The sequence below is a fragment of the Dromaius novaehollandiae genome, chromosome 19 (genome assembly GCF_036370855.1).
Source record: "Dromaius novaehollandiae isolate bDroNov1 chromosome 19, bDroNov1.hap1, whole genome shotgun sequence".
In the NCBI taxonomy this organism is placed as follows: domain Eukaryota; kingdom Metazoa; phylum Chordata; class Aves; order Casuariiformes; family Dromaiidae; genus Dromaius; species Dromaius novaehollandiae.
In genome coordinates this window covers 10,141,919-10,162,081 of record NC_088116.1, presented here as the reverse complement: position 1 = coordinate 10,162,081, position 20,163 = coordinate 10,141,919, and the positions used below count along the sequence as shown (strand labels likewise).

Here is a 20,163-nt window from a genome sequence, read left to right as displayed (position 1 = left end):
CCTGAGCCACACTGCGTTGCGCTGGAAGGGATTGAGGGATGACTGTGCCGCTGTCACCAGAGAGGGGGACGACGGCCCGTTGAGTTGAGTGCTTTGGGTTCGGACGTGAGCGTTCGCCTTGGTGCAGAGCAGGGGTCAGATCCAGGAGATGCCGATGGAGCAGGAGGGCTGCGCTTCTCCATCCTCTGAGAGTTCGGCTGCTTTTCTTTGGCCAAACGTGGAGCGTTGCAAATCTAAACCTTGGGCTTTTCCTAGCTCGCGCAGTCTGCGTGCTGCTCCCCGCTTTCTCCATCCCACGTCCCGCCATGACAAATGCAAGAAAACGTATTGCTTTTGCTTGTTTTGCCACTTGCTTCTCTAGTATTTCCAGTCCTGAATGACAAACCGCTGGATGTAGCGTGGTCAGTGCAGACCCCTTGCAAAGCGCTGCGGCAGCTCTTGAGGCAGCTTTTCCAGCAAGTTACTGTCTTCTCAGCTTAATTACTCAAGATCAAAACAGGTGACAAAAGCCTGGGAGCTAAAAAGCTATTAAAAAAAAATAAAATAAAACTAAAAGCAAGGCACTGTTCTGCCTAGAACAACGTACCTCAATATATTTGGCTAGTTTTCCTAGCTATTCCTTCCCCCCACACGCACCCCAGTAATTTAGCCTGAACCTGGCACTGCCGTGCTAACGTGACTCCTTTTGATTCCTTCCGCTCTTTCGTTGTCCTGTTTTCTGGGGATTTTGCCCTTTGCTGAGAGACTCAGCTGAACCCTCTGAATTCCCTTAGCGCCCTCTGAGCAGCTGCGTTTGTGTTTTCCCTTCTCTGCTCTCTTTTAAGGCTGTTTTTAAATTTTTTTCCCCGTGCAATGCCTCTCCATCTAGGTAGCCCAGGGTCTGGTTTATTGATAAACCGGGCGCCGCTCAGGCGAGCGTCGGTGGCACGGCGAGGGTCGGGGAGGTGGGAGAGCAGGGAGCGGTTGCTCGCCAAGAAGTGGTTATTCGGCGTGTGCTTTCTTTGGGTCTTTCTGGAGTCAGTCGAGGAGGACCGGCCCCCAAAAAACAGAGTTACCAAGGCTGCCACGTTCGTCGGAGAGGCTCCGTGCTGGGGTAGCGAAAGCCGAGCGAGCCGTCACCCGCGCCCGTAGGGTGATGTGATGTGGGAGCTCGCGTTGTGCCGCTGGACTGATGTGAACTTTTACTTTAGGCGGCAGAGCACTTGCTTCTGCTCCGTTTAGGTACAGAGGTAAGAAATAAGGCAAAGGACGTATTTCTAGCTTTTGAAAACGTTCCTCTTTTTTTCCAAGCAGCACCAAGTTGGGAAGCAGAGGCCTCTGTTGCTCTACCAGTATGGCTGTTCGGAAGAAAAGATATATATATATATATGTGCGCCAAGGGAGGATTTTTAAGGGGCACCGACTGGAGCCGATCTTGCCAGCAGACAAAGAAAAGCTCCTTCGGTTTTTGCTCATCGTCTTTTACATAGCGCTCCCCCCGCCGCCCGCACTTTATTTTTGTCTTCTGAGCTATCATCAGCAAGAGATAAAAAACCCTCCGGTATTGAGAAATTTGGTGTCTGCACAAAATCACAGCCTGTCCCTTTAAACCACAGATAAGCCTTAGTGGAATTTCTATTCTGGGAATAGTTAATTCTGTTTGAGGTTGGGCAAGGGAGAAGCGCTCGCAGGCTTAGTAACAACATTTTTACTCCGTTTGATTTTTCTCCTAAGGATTTGCCTCCCTCGTTTGATGGAAAGCACAATTATTGATCAATTCCCCACTAAGGAGACGCTGAAAAGAAGAGAAAAGGAAAAAAACATACAAAACAAAGCCCAAAAGAGAGTATTTGTAGCTGTAGTGCTGTTACATAATAGCTATTATGTAATGCCTGTTGGTGCCAACTAAAAATACACTGGAAGATAACTTCCAATTCATTGAAGCGTTTAACTAGCGTGGTCCCAGGGTTTCTCTCTGGATGCAAACCCGCCTGCGGGCGCTGCGAAGAGCTCCCCGGTCTCGGTGGCAGCAGCCCCGCTGGGTTTCCAGTCTTGTTTTTCCCTCGCCACCGCCTGCGGCTTCAAAAACACCGCCCCGGCATCGGCCCGTCTTCGTTAGGTGATAGCCGCCATCGCCGCGGGGTGATGCTCCAGGGTGCCCTTCCCTGCCCGGCTTTTTGCCGGGTTTGGCCCCGACTCTTTGCCGCAGGACGCCGACGTGGGTTCGGCCGCGGAGGCTTTGGGACCTGCGCGGGACCCGCAGCGACGGCCCGTGGGCACCCTGCGAGGGGCGGTGGTGGGCCGCGAAGAGGTCCTGGTTGCGCCGCTGTCACGAGCAGAAGCTCTACTCCATGCGTTCAGGATTTCACTCTGCGTGGAGACTTGTAACGCTGTAATTAACACTTTATATAGCAAAGCATCGTGTGTGCTTTAATGAAAGCCTCGCGGCCGTACCAGCAGGGAAACTAGAGCTGTTAGTGCCGCTGGGGAAACTGAGGCCTGGTTGAAGCAACTTCTGTCGGGTCACGCGGGGTTCAGAAAAGGGAGCCTGGACTCCCAGCGTTTTGCTGCAGTCGAAGTGTCACACTGCTGTTCCTGTTCCTGATCGCTGAAACAGAGTCATTGCGCCGTTCAGTACCCAGGCACTAAAACCAGAGTGTAAATTTGATGGCGTTGATCTGTATGCAGGTTTTTACTGGAGCAGATGCCCCCTCTTTATGAACCATGGCATCTCCGTGGTCGGGGAGATCAGTTTTTCCGGAGGAGGAGTCAGAGGTGCTGTTTCAAGCGTCTCGAGATCACATCTAACTAACTAAACCCTCCGGAAACGCGAGCTCAGCCTCCAGCAGCATCAGCAACTAGCTTCATTTCCAAAGGGCAGAGGTTGGCTCTGTCGTCAAGGCTTACAGAGCCTCCGTTTTGCACAAATTCACCCAAGAAGCTTCCCGATTGCAGCCGAGGAAGTGTTACATATCCAGCGTGGTGCATTCTGCTCTTGAAGGTGCAGAAGAAGTCATTAGTTCCCATAGTAATTATTGTTGCTGCTATTGCTTTATTACAGCAATATAATGAAGTATGAGTGGAGATAACTCCTGGTTAAACTCAATTTCCCCGGCAGGAACAGAAACATTGACAAACTAATGAAGGGAGCCGACGGTGCTTCGCGCTCGAGTTGGCTCCGTGTCAGCTGCAGTGGCAAGTGCAATTATGTTGCATCCAGTTTTAGGGAGGGGAAAATCCGGATAAGCAAGCAGAGCCAGGATTTTGCCAAACACATACTTTTGTGTGCTTCCTTTTAACCAAAGCTGCCTGCTTTCTGCCACGTGAAGGTGCTCAGTGCCCCAGCTCCTGGGCAGAGGAACGGGGAAGGCTTTCTCCTGGAAGATGCACGTGCAGGAAGGGTTGTGGCGGTGGGTTGGGACTCACAGGTCGTAGGTCTGGGTCCTGCCCCACCACACAATGCTGCGTGACCAAACCGCTTACCCTGTCTGGGCGTTGCTACTTGTCTCCAGAAGACGCTAGGTAGGAAGATGTGAACGCGCATTCAAAACCACAAGAAATTAGGCGAGTGATAATTGTGTCGCGCTATGGGGTAGAGGTTTAGGAATCCACAGCCTCAGGCCGGTGTAATTTGCTTTATGTGGGGTAAGATACTGTCTACGGCATGCCTCTTTATTGCTTTATTTTTCTAAAGAGAGGGAGTCTCTGCAAAGTGCTTGCTGCTGGTGCGTGTGTTGGAAGCCACTAACCATTTGCTCGTGCCTGCACGTGTGAAAGGCTGGGCGGCAGATACTTGGAGAAGAGAAAGGCAAAAACCTCGGCCATCCTAGCAAACAGGGCGACCCTCGCGACAGAAGGTCCTCGGTCTCTATCCTCCGTGTCCTCATGATGGGGCTGGCCGGGGGACCTGGCCGTGCAGCTCCTCGGTGCCGCCAGGCAAGGCGTGTTGAGGAGAGCGTTCATTAATGCTCTGGACGGGCCCAGATGCACCTGGCGGTACGGCATCAGTGCTACCCTCGGGTGGGATTTTTATTTACAACAGCGTTTCATCTAGGAGCTTTGGCTGGCTCTTGGATTGGAAATCAGCTGCGTTTGTTATTGTGGCTGTGTTTAAATTGCGTTTTTTCTTCTCATCTCTCTAGTCTACATCTTGCATTAAAAAGCTACTTAATTTTATGACCGGAAGATGCCCTAGCTGCTCCTCCTGCAGCAACTGCTTCACCGACGGCTATGCCACAGCCATTAAATCGACCCCTGCGGTGACCCGCGTATCTTGAAGCATTCAAATGAGTTCTGCAAATTAGGCTTTTAGGATTAGTCATCGTAGATTTGCAGCATCATTGGTGTGTTGCCAAGGCCCCCGGTTTTGTCGCCATGACTACTAACACGGGGTTACTGAGAAACACAAACTGCCGGAAAGTTTGTTAAACAGCAAATTCACGTGCCAGAGCGTGAGCGGGTGGACAGTGCGGGGACAGCCTCCGCGCCCAGGGAGGAGCTTGGCTGCTGATACCGCGGCGGCAGCCTTGAGCTGGGCCTTCAGAGGAAAGAAGATGCTATTTTCCTCCCTGGGAAGATCACCGCTGTATTTATTCCTCGTGCAGTCACCTTGCCCATTCAATAAAAGGTGCATTTTGAGAAGCTGGGAGATGCCAGGAGGTAGTGAGAGCATGTGCTTAGTCCATGAAGAGCTCTTATTCACACTGAATCTCAGAACGGTTGAGGTTGGAAGGGACACGTGGCCATCATCTAGTCCAACAAGCAAGGTCACCTAGACCAAGCTGCCCAGGATCTTGTCCAGACAGCTTGGGCAGTGACAAGACTCCTGCAAGTCTTGTTGCTTCCCAGGAATGGTTGTCCCCTCGCAGACGGGGTCGCTGCAGGAACGGCGAATCTTTGGTCAAGTGTCTGTAACGATAAAATCCCATGATACTGTGTGGTGAGACCAATGGGCATGAGCTGTCAGTCCTTTAAGTCCTTCCTGGTTCGTTTGTTGGTTGACTTTTTTTGTGCCTGAAGAACAGGATACTGTGGTTTGTCTCCAGGAAGAAATATGCAGCAAGTCATCTCCACTGTCATCTCTTTGGGTATGTGCCTGCCTAGTGCAGGGGGAAGTGCCTGGCCCCTCTGCCCATCTTCTCTTCTAGCCTTTTTCAGACACGGGGGAATTCGGGCTTTAGGAATAGGAGTTCTAGAAACTCCGTAGTACCATTCCTTCAAGATTTGTGAACCTCTATCATTTGAAAATCCAGCTCCATATCTCCTGTTTGAAAATATAGCCCCCAAATCCTCTTTTTTTTTTTTTTTTCTGTCTCTCCCTTCAGATGTCTTCTCCTAGGACATCTAACGTATATACACGTGAGTTTGCTTGGGAACTCATGAAGCGAACATGCATTTGGTAGGTTCAGCCTGGCATGTTTTTCCCGGTGCTGCTGATACACACAGCTCTTTCTCAGGTACTTGTCTCCTGTTCCTCAGCCTTGCTTGACTGTATCGCAGGAGCTCAGGACCGAAGTCCTGCTTCTGGCTGACCTGTCCTCTTTGGCATACACCTTGGACTCTGTTATCATATGCCTCAACAAGACTATGCTAGAAATCATTAGGGGATGTTTGCTGGCACCTGATGGGTATCTGAGTTATTAAACATCTTCTGTAGCCCTTAGAGGGAGAAAATCCAGAAACCAGTTCTTAGTTCTCCGTTGGCTCTGAGGCTACTTTTCTCCTGCCATGGGAACCATTGATGAAGTGGCCTTCTGACATCATGCCCAATGCTGGGCAGTAATAGTGTCTCCTCTCAGAGGGTGTTTCTCCTTCTGGAAGAATTTGGCTTTTTCCATATTACTCCATTCCTCCCACCTCTCCAGAGCATTGCCAGCGCTTGTCCTGGGGCACTTTTCCAAAGCCTCTCATCTCTGCCTTGCTGCGTTCCCAGAGGGAGAACGGTCCAGGGGCGGGATGGCGCGGCTGCTCTCCCGCCGGGGGAGCGGACCGTGCATCGCCTGCCGTTTCGTGCCCCGTGCTTCCTCCCCGTGCCTCCTCGCCGTCCCCGTCAGCGAGCCTCGCGCTGGGAGGTTGGCTGCCGCCTCCTCTTACCGCCGGTTCTGAGCCGCCAACTTACCACCTCGGTTTGGAGGTTTGGGTGGGTTTTTTGTTTTCAAAAGAGGCTCTTTTCATTCGAAACACAACAAATTCCTGGCAGGGGCTGCTGACAGATCATTCCCGGCGAGGGCTCCGTGCCTGGGACTCGCGTTTCTGTGGTCCTTCTCTGACCTTCCGGCGCCGCCGCCAAAAACCTCCGTCGTGGGTTACGGATCAAAACTTCATAAACAGAACGAACCAGCACCCTGGGGTCAAAAAGCAGACCAGTGTTGCTGTTGCCAGCTCGTGTGTGTGGCCTAAAGACAAATCTCCTGTCCCACTCAAAGCCGGCCTGATCTGGAGGGGAGAGCGTGGCTGAAGCCTGCAGAAGCTGGCACGTGCACGTGTTATATAGAGGAGCGCATACACACTGTATGTTTACATGCTTGCAGGCCACCGCAGCCCCACTGCTTCCTCAGTTTGGAGGTTTCCCACTTAAACCATTCTGGTTTCCCTCGGATGTGTTGTTCTTACCTCTAATTTCCCACAGATGGGCGGTCAGGGAGTTCTCCCTGCCGCTCTCCTGAAGGTTTGCTTCCCCTGAGCTGAACGGCGTTCGCACGGGGGCTTCGGTTAGGCAGCGAAGTGCTCGTTAGAGGGCTGGGAGGGTGATTAAATGCTGTTTGCTTTCCCGCGTCAGCCCTGTTTTGCACTTGTATTTGTCTCGGACGTTCTGCAGAAATAGAGGAAAAAGGGTGTTTTGCGTAAGTGAATTCTGAGTTTGTTTCTTCCAAAGCTGGCTGCCTTGATTTCATGCTTAAGGCAGTGGAAATAAAGACGTAAAATCCTGAGCTATCGTAATCCTGTTTGGGCGAACTGGCTGCCTCCAAAGTATACAGCCGGGCGTAGCAAGAAGCTCATTTTCAATTACTGCAAAAGCGGCCGTTTCTGCGGCGCTCGGCGGTGGATTACGCGAACGCCTGGCTTTGGTGAGCACGCCCGACGCAAGGGGGGTTTGCACCCGTGCGAGGTGTGAGCACGTGCCCCTCTGCCTGGCTAGCTTCACCCAAATTTGGGTGAAATGGAGGGTGAGGAAGAGCTCTCAAGCATCGCGGTTGTGCAAATCCATGGGTGGGGAAGGGGAGAGGCACTCCTTGGTGCATCGCGTCCCTGTGGGCACCTTCCTCCCCAAGCAGAGGGTCCCTGCGGCATCTCCCCCACCTTCTGCCGTTGGACCCGCTTGCTCTGGTGGGAATTGCTGGGAGATTTTGCGCGATGCCTCCTAGTACAGTGCAGTTTGTTGGTGCATGCCCTTGAGCTGTCTTGCTCTTTGTAATAATTACGTAGCCCATTTTACCTTCAAAACGCTTGGCAGCTCTTAATCGGTCATCAGCCTTGCTGGCATGACCGGGTGCATCTCCCCGGTGTAGAGATAAGGAAAGGGAGCCAGAGAAGGCAGCGATGAGGCTCCCCAGAAAGCGCCCGCTGCTCTGGGCTGGCTGTGTGCGGCGAGGCTGGAGCTGCCGCCTCCGAGGGGCTGCGCTGCAAAGCCGAGCTGGGGACTCGCGCTAAATCCGGCCCCGCGTGTCTCAGCGCGCGTCGTGGAGGTCCCTAAATTAGGAGGTCAAGTTAGGAGCGGTTTTCCTCAAACCGGGCGGCAGTGGGCCTGCCTTCCCCCTCCCCCTGCCTCTCTCTGTATCCTGGCGGAGGAAGTGCCGCGATCGAACGGCCGACGCTCAGGACAACCTAGCCGCGAGCAGCAGCGCTCGCATCCCACCCTCTCCCTTCCCATCGCGGGCTGCGGCGGACGGCGATCCGGGCAGGCGGGTTTTCGTGCCGGCAACAGAAACCGTGATCGCCTCTCCCTCCCGCCGGGCGCTGAGCACGGGCACGGGCCTATCTCCAGTGCTCCGTATCGGGCACCAGCTTCGCTTACTTGCATGATTCCCGCAGCACCTTATCAGATTAGCGTGATTTCAGTGTCGAAAGCGTCGGCACCTGTGAGATTTTGGCGTTCGGCATTCCTTGGTCTCGCTGCATTCAGATTCGATGTAAACGTGGTCTCGGTAACAGAAAACCCTTCGGACAGGGGTGGTTTTCCTTTCATCAGAGATCAATACCAGAAGCGTGGAGCCCGGTTAGAAAGGAGCGGGGCTTTCTCATACAGGTATTTCAATCCTCATGACATCTTTGGTGTCTGGCGTTTTTGTGGGCTGCCGTATGGGTGGTGGAGAAAGCACCCACGTGGGAAAGGCGCGGGAGCTCCTCCGCGGGGATTGATTCCCGGTGGTGGGATCAGGCCCTGTCTGAGCAACTGTCCCATTTCTTCCCGGTGAGTTTGGAGATGCAATGCATGAACATGCAGGGACAGGGTCACGCGGCAGCCAGCCACCAGGTCATCCCTCCATCCTCCCTCCTTGTTCGACAGTAACAGCAGTGCTCGTTTTATATACGCGCATGCTGCGTTTAACGAGATTTTCCTGTTCTTAACAGTGGCAACAATAATCAGACCAATATCTTTATATTATACGATATATTATATACGAAGAATATTTGTGCCTGAGGAGCACCTTTGGGAGAGAGACTCGGACCCTGCAGAGGTGCTGGCTCCTCCGGAAAGGGACGTTTGCCTGGGCCTGGGCAAAGCCTCGTTGCTGCTTTGCACCTCATGCCCATCCGTGCATCCAGCCCTGCCGGGATCCGTCTATGGAGGAGTTTCACCTTGCTTGGAGAGCGGTGCGGAATGGAAAACAGGCTAAAGCTTGCCTTGCTCTGTAGCTCAGGGTGTCCTTAGCCTCAGCTAGCCATCTCGGTGAAATCAGCTCTGCCTTCCCCATCCGCAGCATGTTCCCACGCACTCGGGAGCAGTCGCGGCAGCCCCCCCCCTCCTGTGCACCTCTCCTGTCCCCCCTTTCGCTTGGCTGCAAACGCATCAGGCAGCAGCGCCTGTATCCTAGTTCGGATTCAGCCGGGGTTGAGGATTGCTTTTCCTAACGGGAAGGGTCTGCTGTTACTCCTTCTCGCCAGCCCTCCCCTAAAATCCCCCCGCTCTGCTTGCTGGATCGTTGCAAGGTGCTAATTGCCCCGCGCCGCCATCGACCGGCTGATCTGCAACGCAAGCGCTCTGGAGGTGATTTTCTGCCTGAGCCAGCCCGCGGCTGACGCAAGTGCTGCCATTTGTTTCCTTGTTTTTAATTTCCTGCAAAGACAGGCTTTTGTGTTGCTCTGGCCGAGACGCCTGTGCCTCTCGCTCCCTCAGGCCACGAGGGTTTCGAGGGAGATCGGCACTAATGCTCCCCCCTTCTTGTGCAATTGCAGTACACGGGTGGGAGCCGAAGGTCCTGCTCAGTCATGTCCTCCTAGCAAAACTGTTCCCCATGTCCGTCCCTTCAAGCAGCAAGTGGCTTCTCTTGCCCATCTTTAGTCTCACATTTGGGACAGATTGGGAGCAATTCAGGCTCGTTTTGCTGGTACCTAAATACTTGGAGATGGAGGGTGTCGATTTTGCCCATCTCGTAGGATTCAGACATCCTTTCTGTAACAGCTAACCGCAAAAAAATGATGCCGGTGGACCGTCCTAGCCCCTGGCGAGTGCAGCGTGCGTCAGGCGCAGCAAAGAGTTAATTTTCCTGGGGCTGTTGCTTCCCGCAGCCATCAGCAGAAGAGCTCGGCTGCGCTCCGGCAGCTGAGGTCACGGCAGCGGCTCCCGGGGCACCGCTGGTAGGAGGCTCCGCAAAACTTCCAGGCCGGCTGGTCAGTCCTTGCCCTGGGGCAGATGTGTCGCTTAGACAGGAGGGATGGTTTGCGCCGTGCTCTTGGAGGGGTGCTGGCTTGCAGGCGAAAAGTCATGGCTTTAAGGACTTCATCCTTAAAAATGATAGTGTCGCTTGTGCTGCTGTTTGAAAAGGATCTGCCCAAGTTTGAGAGCAAATGTAGTTGCTTCACCTGCCTAAAGACCTCTCTCCTGCAGAGGGAATTTTGCATGGCAAACAGGTCCTTTCCCCAGGGAAATCCTGGCCTTTCCTTAGCAAAAGGGCATCCAGCTGCACTCCGGATGCAGCCCAAAGGAGTCCCTTGTTTTGGCTGAAGGTTGGAGCCTAATGGAGGGAGAAAAAAGCAAGTGGTTGGGTTTCTGCAGCTGCTTTTCCTGCCTTCAGAGCGAAAGGGAGGCATGGAGACCCCTCACGGCAGTGGCACGGGTGCTGCCGGGGATGACGCCGTGAGTGGCACGGCCACGCAGGCACAGACGGCTTCGGGAAAAATGGGACAGCGTGAGAAAACCAGGAGAAAAATAAAGGCCTTCCTGCTTCGTGGAAGGCACGGTGTGCGGTGGTGCCTGAGCGGGCACCTGGCCGTCCACTTGCTCTTCCAGTGCGCGGTCTCTACGTGGGCAACCCTCAAGCCAGCAAACAGCTAAAAGAGGAGTATTCGCAAGTCTCGAAGAAAGAGAGATGCTGTCGCTGCAGCTGAAAAGAAAATTCGTCTCGAGGGCTGGCTGCACCAGGAAAGAGCAGTACTTCAGCGCTGTAGGGACTAAGCTAACTGTTTCGTCTGTCCCAAGATATAGTTGACATATAGTCTAAATCCCCTGTATTTAAAAGAGAAAGAAGAATTGGAAACGAGGAGCGATGCATTTCATTTATTCATCTGAATATTGATAAAAGTCAGCATTTTGTGGGCTCCCAGCACCCCACCAGCACACGCTTCCAGATACAGAAATCAACCTACCTGAAGCGTATTCATCTTTTAAATGTTATTGCTCTCTTCTCCCCTAAGAAGCTTCCACAAACTCGTGCAAATATTTGCTCGCCGTTCGGCGGCTATTTGGAGAGAGCCCAAATCCCGGCGCTCAGCGGTGCCACGGTGCTGCGTGCTGCCGGAGATGTCCCAGCCGGAGGCAGCGCCGGCAGTGACCTCCTGCAGCCCCGTCACCTGCAGACCGTTGCCCAGGGCCCTGCAGAGCCCTCGAGCGTTTTTCTCCGTGGAATTAAGAAACGGTGCCGGGTTGGGATCTGCTGGTGTGTTTTCCAGGCAGCGGAGGCATCCTGAGCACTCACGGTGGGTGAAAGTCCCTGGTTTGGCTCCTCCGTCCCAGCAGCGTGCCAGGCGTATTTGGCTGCTGGAACTGGCCCAAATTCACGGCTGTGCCCTTAATTGGGAAGCAGGGGCCGGGATGAGCCGGGGACTCCAGAGGTGCAAATAAATCAGTCAGCCACATGGCGTCATCTCTGCTCTGCACAAACGCAGCCGAGGACGTGCTGAGCCGAAAGAGTAGTTTTAATTAGCACATACTCCTTCCCGGGCTGCACGACTAGCGTAAATACATTGCTATTTCTGCTGCTCCTCAGGGACCAGCGCCTGCCCTTCTCCTGCCTCGGCGTCCGTGCCGGCTGGGCCCCGTGAGCCGGCCGGTGCCGGGTGAGCATCTCCACCAGCTTTGCTGAAAACGGGTCGCACCAGCTCCTGGAGAAGCAAAGAGAAGCGGTCGTGAGCCGGGCTCCCCTGGGACGTCTCCTCGAAGAAAGATTTTTGTACTTACTGCCTGCAGACACAGGGGCAGATGGAGAAGAGCGGAGAAGCTACACAACGCTATGCCGCTCTCCCTTCCCAGCAAACTTTTTGCTAAGGTCTTTCTAGAGAGCTGGCTGCTAGTAGCTCTTGCAGAAATCATCGCTATACATGATAGCGCCTGGGACTGTTAGAAAAGCTAAACGCCTTGCATGGGGAGGGAGTTAAAAATTTTCCTTTTAAAACTGGGCAGCAGAAAGTTTGCAGTTGTTTTGAAAATCGAATACGCTCTCAAGGTCCTGCAAACTGGTGATGGGACCACAGTGACACTTCACTGAGTCCCGCTGAGCCGCCGTGGTCCCTCTGCAGCGGTTCCCGCGGTACCTGCCAATGCTCTTAAACCACTCGCTGTCTCTAGTTGGGAGCTATTTCTCTCGCTTTGACGCCATGGTCTGAAGAAATGCCCCCGGTGACCTAGGTGCTTTTTGAAGCAGCTTTTTGAGTCTCCCAGTTTTTATGAAATAAAGGTGGGATGAAGGTGTTCATGATTTCCCTGCGGTGACGGGCGCAGGCTGCAATATACTGCCTTGCTCGTGGATAATAACAGCGGTTTCTGTCAGACGGCCGCCGTAACTGGGGTCACCGTGGGTAATTCCCTGCGTGTGTAATTTGGACTATTCACGTGAACAGTGTGAAATTCAAACTGGTCATTACACAGGGTATAGTCTGAATTGAACTGTCAGTAAAACATGAGAAAATTGTGCTGGGTATGTGCATGCGTTTCGATGTAGACCCACAGATAGTCTTGAGGTTTATCTTAACTGAATGAAAATCTGTAACAGTGCACGAGGACCAGGATGAGATAAATCTCCCATGAGAAATGGGTCGAAATCGCTGCGGGCCCTGCTGCCGGGAGCCGGGGAAGGAGACCTTGCCAGGCTCCGGGTGCTTGTTTTTCCTTAAAGCGTGCTTTCCTGCTTGCTCCTTTCCTTATTTTTCTTTCTTTTCGTCGGCCTGTCTTTCCCTTACAGTCTTGATGTGGTGGGAGGTGCTTTCACACCTGCCTTCACGTCCCCGGAGCACGGTGGCCCTGACCGTGTCCCACCAGGGCGCTGGGAACACACGTCCCCCGGGAAGGCGCTGCGGGAAGCCACAGCAGTTGCCGTTCTCACTCTGTTTTCTGACACTTAAATCCTTGCCAAACTCCCTCTTTGGGCAGAAATTTTCCATGCTGCTTGTCTGCCTTCTGCTGATTTTTGCATTTTGTATTGTGAAATGGGTATAAATCTCAGTCAGCTGTTTTTTGAGAACAAGACTTGGGGGAGGGGGTTGTACCCATTTTAGAGATAGGAAACTGAGGCACATAAACACTGAGGTTAAATATATAAAACGTCAGGCTGTCATTTCCTTGCTGCAGAGTGTCTGAGTTTATATGAACCCAGCGATGTTCTTTTGACAGTTTTGTGAGTGGGATAATACCTAAATAGGAAAATGAGATGACAGGTTTCACAGCTTCCCGACTGAGGGAGTTTAGAATAAAACCCCTCAGTTTTGCATGCTCTGTTAAGAGAACACGTGGGAAGCACACGGGTACCTGGGTAGCGATGGCTGAGTTCCCTGGCTGCAGATGCAGCCCTGCAGGGATGCCCGGGTGTCCCGTCAGGAGCACGTTTGAGGGGCAAAAAGGAGGACAAGGAAATGATTAAAAAAGGAAAAAGCTTGGGGTTGACGATCAGCTGTGGTCCTGGAGAAACCTGCTGCCCCATCAGCCAGGCACTTGGGACCCTGCAGTGCCGAGGCGTTGTGCCACGGGGCGTGAGCTGGCCAGCCGAAAAGGAGATCGCCTCTGGGTCAAGCCTTAATGGAAAAAAATTGCAAAAGCAGCCTGGTTGCAACAGCACCAACCCGTTCATGGAAGAGGCTCGAGCTGCTGAGCTCAGCATTAGCTCAGGCCCGTTTGGGACGGGAGGTGGTTTCGGCCAGTTCAGAGCCGTGGCGTTTCTTTCTCCCTTCTCGCACGCACGAAAACATTAACTTTTTGGACCTCATCATCTTGTTTCCCAACACTCGGCCGGGCGGCGTGCTTTCATCTCGCCGAGCTATTGTGTCCGGATAAGTCGCCCGGCGCGGGAGCTACATCGGGCGCTGGAGTCGCGCCGAAGCCGAGGACTCTCTGCCCAGCAACCGCCTCGCCGTGCCGCAGAGCGCCCGCTGCGTGCGTTCGGCGTTCGTGTGGCAACACAACATGCCTGTGCTCCCGGGTGTTGAGCGAGGAGCTGGCGGGTGATGTGTTTTGAGGCAGAAAGGAAAACGGTCCTTGCAGCCTCGCGAGGGTTAGGGTTTGCCCGGTGAAACCCCCGGGACGCGCGGCTGTCCCGCTGCCGTGGGGCAGCTCCAACGCTCCTTCTGGGGTTTTGCACCCTGTGCAAAGCGGTAAATCTCTTTACCAAACTAACCCCTTTTGCAGTGCTTTCTGGCAGCGAGAAAAACAAAATGTTTCATGCGCTAGCATCGAAGCGGGGTTTTCTTAGCCGAATTTCTCCAAAGGAAGGAGGTTTCTGTGGCTCTCCTCCCGCTCTCACCCCGTGGTTTTAAGCGTGCGTGGCCAGTTTCCCGCAGGTTTCTCCTCCTCAGAAATACAACATTCCTCCCAAGCTCTCCTCCGGTTCCTGCCGGCTCTTTAGGACATGTCGGAGAACCCGCAGGAGCCGGCACCGGAGTGCTGCCATGGGCAGGCCGGCTCCCCGCAGACCAGCCACCGTTGAGTGCTTCTCCATCGTTCGAGCTATGGCACCCACAGGCCTCTGGGGGACATTGCATCTTTTGCAAAATTTTCCACTTTGCAGAGCTTTTATTTTTAATGCCTGGCCATTGCTGCTATTGCAGGCGCGTTCTGCCTGTCGTTTTAATACCAGTCAGATTCTGGCTGTCACTTTTGCAGAAGAAGGCTATAAAAGGTAAAATAAGTACAGTGCAAGGGATCCAAAGCCAGAAGGCTAATAAAAAAATGCAGCATTTTTTAACTTCATTATTCTTTAACTTTCGGAGTTAGTGGTGGCTGCAAACATAAACCCTGCAATGATAAACTGAATGAGCAATTGGTTCATTCTGCGTACCAGAACCAAAATAAATCAATGAATAACACATCACACAGAGTACTCTACTGAAATGCAAAAATTTCTATACTGAGTGAAAATAAGTGCTTAGGAGACGAGCCAGTGTACCACACCAAAGAACCGAACAAGCTCACCACCTTTATTTCCCTCTGAGCTCCACAATAAATCCATCATATATCTACATTTTCACTTGAAAGGTAGTAGGTGGCCTCAGGTGGGTATCTGATTGCAGTTAAGTGGGAGCTGGCTGCGTGTAAAACAGCTCAGCGTATCCGATCGGAGGAAGGGGATCGTTCCCTCTTTGGCAATCCTTAGCACAGCACCGGTCCAATTCTGTGTGGGCAGGTGATGTGCGTTTCCACCGTGCAGCTGTTCCTCCTCCAGCTGCTGTCGTGGACCCTTCCTTGTAGCCCTTCTAGAAGTCTAAACCCATTTAAATTAGGTGCAGAGAGGGAAAAAAAGTTCTGGTGGTGTTCTGCTTTCACGTAGTTTTTTGGGCTTTCTCCTAGTGTTTCGCATTCTGCCGTGTTGGCTGCACGAGGCTGGCAGACCTTTAGCGTGTCTGTCTCCAAAATATGGGAAATAAAGACATAAAATATTGATGTTTCCCTGTGGTCATGCAGGGGAGTTGCAGAACCAACTCGTAGGTCTGGGCTGGAAACCAGGGGACCTTCCTTCCCTTTTCTGGTCCCCTTAGCTGCTGATGGAGGTGGTTGTGGCGGAAGCATCATCATCTGGCCGGTGTTTTGTACAAAACGGGTTTTGTAAAAGCACCGCGTAGAGCGTGGCTTGCAGGGCTCGCAGCGTTTCAGAGCTCTAGAGGCACAAGTTCAATCCGTGGTTGGGCCTTGGCCAACGGTCGTTGTCCTAGCTGAGACTGGGATCGATTATCTGAGCTTAGGAGCCAGTTATGGCTGATAGGATACTCCCCACCCCTTGTCCCAGGGTGTCGTTTGCCGTGGAAGCTGGTCTGCTTCGACCACACGTGCCAAGTGGGCTGGTGAGGCTCAGGACGGACCTCGGGCGTTTTAAATCACCTGCGGTGTGAATAAGCGGTTTAACACCTGCCTCTAAACCTGATTTGACCCGTGTTTGTCAGGTCTGGGTTGGCCAGCACTTGGCATCCCTTTAATATCTCCCTTGGAGCAGCCGTGTCCCGTACAACGTCTGTCCATCTGCTTGGGTGGACAGGTTTCGCCACAGGTTTCGTGCACCATGGGGAACTTTGGGTGAGAGAAACCGCTGTGTCGGGCAAAACCACGCGAGACGGATGCGGTGTCCGCCCCGTTACGGGAGGGCAGCGGCTGTGCCATCTCCATGGTGGGGTGGTGCCGAAACACGGGTGCTTCCTTATTTTGCTGTTTATTCGTTCAGCAGCTTCCTGGGCCAAGCTTCCTCCCCCGTGGCTTTTTTGATGCTGCTTAAATGAATTTATGGAGCCTCTAATCTGCATTTGTTTCACTAAAATTCAGGCTGCGCTTCTCCGTCCGGCTGCTTAGCGGAAACAGCGTCCAGAAGTGGCATCTCAGGCACTCGCTATACATTTTTTGTAACGCTAATTGAATTACGCGAAGCAGGTTACTTAAGCAAACAAAATGGCCCTTGTCACACTTCACAGGGCTTGTTAAGCCCATTTAAAGCAGCGCGAGCAACGCTTCCCGGCAATTACAGACCTAAGTGGCAAATCAGCCTTTCCGCCCTGCGCGGAAGAGGTCGCCGAGGGCCTGGCGGGGCGGCGCTGCTGCCGGCGGAGCGGGACGGGATAACGCGTCCAGCTGCCGGGAAACCGCCTCTTCCACCACATCCCTGACCCAAAAGAGCTCACTGGTGTTTAATGAACTGCAGCCGGGCCCGCGGCGCCCGCGGAGAGCAGGGCCGTGGTCTGCTCCGCTCCGGGAGCGGGAGCCGAGTCGCGAGTTCCCCACCAGTCCCGGTGACGAGCCATTGACGGACCCGGGCCGATGGGTTTGCAGCGAGAAAAGGTGTTGCTCGAGCTTCCCGTGGTTTCATAGCCGGGCTGTTTTCATGGCCTGGGGATGCGGGAGCTGGAACTGCAAGTGCCGCTGCCATGCAGGCGGCCTGGCCTGGACTTGCTGCTCCGGGCTGCCAGGGAGCAAATGCACATCCAAAGAAGGAACACATCCCTTTTTTATTTCTTCTTTATTTATTTTGCAGGCAGGGAGCAGAGGTGGGAATAGAGGAAAAAAGGCATCAGCTGCTTATTAGATCAGCGCGAGCTGTTTTGAGTCCTAGCTTCTCCACGCTGGTTGACATAGCGAGCTTGGTTTCAGGGGTTCTTTTCTGGAGCAGAAGGCCATCCAGTCGGCAAATGATATTTTGCTGCAACGATTTTGTGCAAGCATTTTGCACTGATCTCTCGGAGGTACCATGCTGTTGATGAATGCCCAAATTTACCCCCTCTCCCTGGTGTCTGTTTTCCTTCCGTGCAAGCTCTGATTATTCAGTGAAAGAGAAACATTGGCCACAAAGCTAAACGGCAGAATGCAAAAGCCAAACCCTCTGTGTCCCAACTGTTCGCCCTGTGTTTGCTCAGGGTTATTTTCATGCCGCACACAACTGAGGTTTTTGAGGAGAGCAAAACGAACAGTATTTGTTGCTCAGTTCGTTTAGGATTTTCAGCACTGTCGTCGTCTCGCAGCAGCGGTGCCTGGGGGCATAGGGGAGCGAGGTTATGAATTTATTACGTGGTGTCTGGAGCTGTACAGAAACAGCTCCCGAAGGCCGCACGAAAGAAGAAGATGGAGGAGCCAGGAGTGGGTGGATAGAGTTGGAAACAGAGTATGGAGACAATATAAAAATAATAATACCAGTCAGGCTGAGGATATCAGAGCTGGATGAGGTTTCAACAAGCCTGGTTCCCCCTGCTAGAAAGGGTAATTGAATTTTCAGACAGCGTCGGCACCCTTGGAAGGTCTGCGCGGTGTTTGGCATAGCTCTGCTCTCCATGGGCACCTCCGTGGTGGCTGGGGTGGCTGGGTCTGCATCTGAGGTTGAGTTCCTCAAGCCAAGCAGATCTAAGTGAGATTCTGCGTTTGCAAGAGCCGGGTCTGAACTGTTGGCTTCTGTAATTTGCCAAACCAAAATCCAAAGTCCAGACAATCTTAGCAAAGTTTAGACCTTTGTTCCAGAGTCTGCGTCTGGTTTTATGGGCTGTTAATACATTAAGATTTCTTTAAAATGGTTGAGAATTTTTATTAAATGGTTTAACTGCAGGTTTTGAACTACTTAAAAATAAGAGATGAGAAGCAAATGGAATGGAACTGGGTTGTTTTTAAGATTTGCATTACTTTGATGTTTGCTCACCTTGCAGTCTCTAGTGTATATGTCCATCCCTTGCAGAGCATGGGACTCTTATTGGTTGCATTAGAGATGGGGGCAGCAGCCTGCAGATGTGCAGGAAGCTGTTGGTGGAGAAGGGTGTTTGCTCTGCATTTCCCAGGTCTTGGGCCAGTGCCCAGACTGCTCTGTCAACTTGCATTTCCAGTCCAGGAGAACAAAATTTAAATTGAGAGCAGTAAAACTAAGTAGAACAAAAGAGAATAGAAAAGCCTGAGTAAAGCAGTTGGAAAAATTAGGTGAAGGAGGAGACAGATTTGAGTTAAGTCAGGGGTCTCAGGCTACCTCCATTGGGAGAGATCAACAGTGCTGGTCACCAGCATCCTAGCAAATGGCTGAGGCTCATGTAATTCCTTGCATCATCCTTGAAAATCTTTATCAGTCCTGCAATGGAAGTTGATGCAATGGGCACATCGTAAAAGGAGTATGGTACCAAGCTGTGAAGCAGTGTAGAAAGCCAGGGAGGTGGGCTGGATAAATGGGCTCATTTCGTTCCTTGCACTGAGGTCTGTGCAAACCACATACGGACCAGACAGTGGACCTGGCTCTCTTTAGCTCTAAAACAAGCGTCTGTCCTTTCTCTCCATCTCTTTGCAGAGCTCCCTTCCTCAGAACACTTGAGCGTGGCAGATGCTACATGGCTTGCCCTCAACGTGGTGTCCGGTGGAGGTGGCTTCTCCAGCTCCCAGCCCATTGGTGTGACCAAAATTGCCAAGTCAGTAATAGCACCACTAGCTGACCAAAACATCTCAGTGTTTATGCTCTCCACCTATCAGACGGACTTCATCCTGGTAAGCGGACATTAGAGGACCAGGCAGCCTGCAAAGCTGCATGCTCCACCAGATGAAAGTTCAGCTAGGCAGAGTTTTAGTGACGCCTCAGGGAACAAGTTGTTTGAGGAGCAGCAGAAATATCAGTCTGCTTTCCCCAGACCCCTGCCTCTTGCAGTTAGGCTCTCTGACATCTCAGAAGCTTTTCAGATGGGATGAAGTATTTGTTGTGCCACTGTTGGGTGAGTTATCTGGTATTTAATTAAAGCACTGAGCCCACAATGCAGTCTCTCCCTTATTGGAGGCACTGGTGGGATTTCTCACCATCACTCAGACATCGGTTTTCTAAGAGTTGTAGGAAAGTAGTGTCTCCTATCAGATTGGTTGATGATGGCCAAGAGGCTCCAAAGTTGTTTTGGGGATGGGCACACTGACTGTCTCTCTGTCTCACACATGTGCGCACGCGTACGTAGGGCACAAGCTTTATTTCCTTAGGAAACAAGGCTTAGGAACACGCAGTGCTAAGTTCTTGATGGGATGCTGGAAGAGAAGAGGTGAAACACATTCATCTTAGTAACTGCAAGCTGATTCAAGCTTGTGCAAGTCCACTGGAGTCTTGCCATAGATCTGAAAGTGCTGTGGTGCTTAATCCTACTGATATTTGCAGTAACATCGTTAAATATGCTCCTCTAATCAAGGAGGAGTGATATGTCTACTTTTCTGTCCCGTAAGAGTACGTAACCTCCACTGCAGCGTATTCTCATATCTGGCATGCATCGTCATGAGCAAATCCTGTTGTCATCTTCAGGTACGTGAGCGAGACCTGCCCTTCGTGATGCATACACTGGCTGCTGAGTTCACCATCCTCAGAGTAGTGAACGGGGAGACGGTGGCTGCGGATGACCTTGGGATAACGAACGGATTTGTCAAACCAAAACTGGGTAAGGACCGGGATGGGCTCAGCTTTCTGGGAAGTTGGTCTCCATGTTAGATGGAGGTGAGGAATCTGTGTAGTATGTACCTGCAACATTTTGATGAATATTTGTCTTTTTGAAGGATAATAAACCATCTTAGCACGTGCCTGAGTCTGTCCCAGTTCAACCAAGGATTTGAGAAGGTGTTTAACCTACACAACCTACCAGGAGCAATGCTGATGAGCTTTGCTGAATTTGAGCCTTATAATTCTATTTTAATGTCTCTAGACATCATAAATTCTGTCTCACCTTTTGTAGAACAGAAAGTTAAAATACAGTTCATTCTCAGTAGCAAAAATAACATTGTCTGTAGCCCGCAGTTCCATGTTTCAGCATTTCAAAGGTAAATAGCTTATATAAAAGCTTCTTTAAGCACTGCAG

At 52.2% G+C, this 20,163-nt stretch overlaps 1 protein-coding gene across 1 annotated transcript in view; it reads left to right on the top strand.

Annotated features, from left to right (window-relative positions):
* The window catches only part of CASTOR2 (cytosolic arginine sensor for mTORC1 subunit 2), a 125,303-nt gene that overhangs the window by 83,157 nt on the left and 21,983 nt on the right, over window positions 1–20,163 (top strand). The window contains exons 3-4 of the mRNA XM_064523448.1: window positions 18,636–18,829; window positions 19,617–19,749. Of these exons, the coding sequence (XP_064379518.1) occupies window positions 18,636–18,829; window positions 19,617–19,749 (327 nt within the window). The remainder of the gene's footprint in view (window positions 1–18,635; window positions 18,830–19,616; window positions 19,750–20,163) is intronic.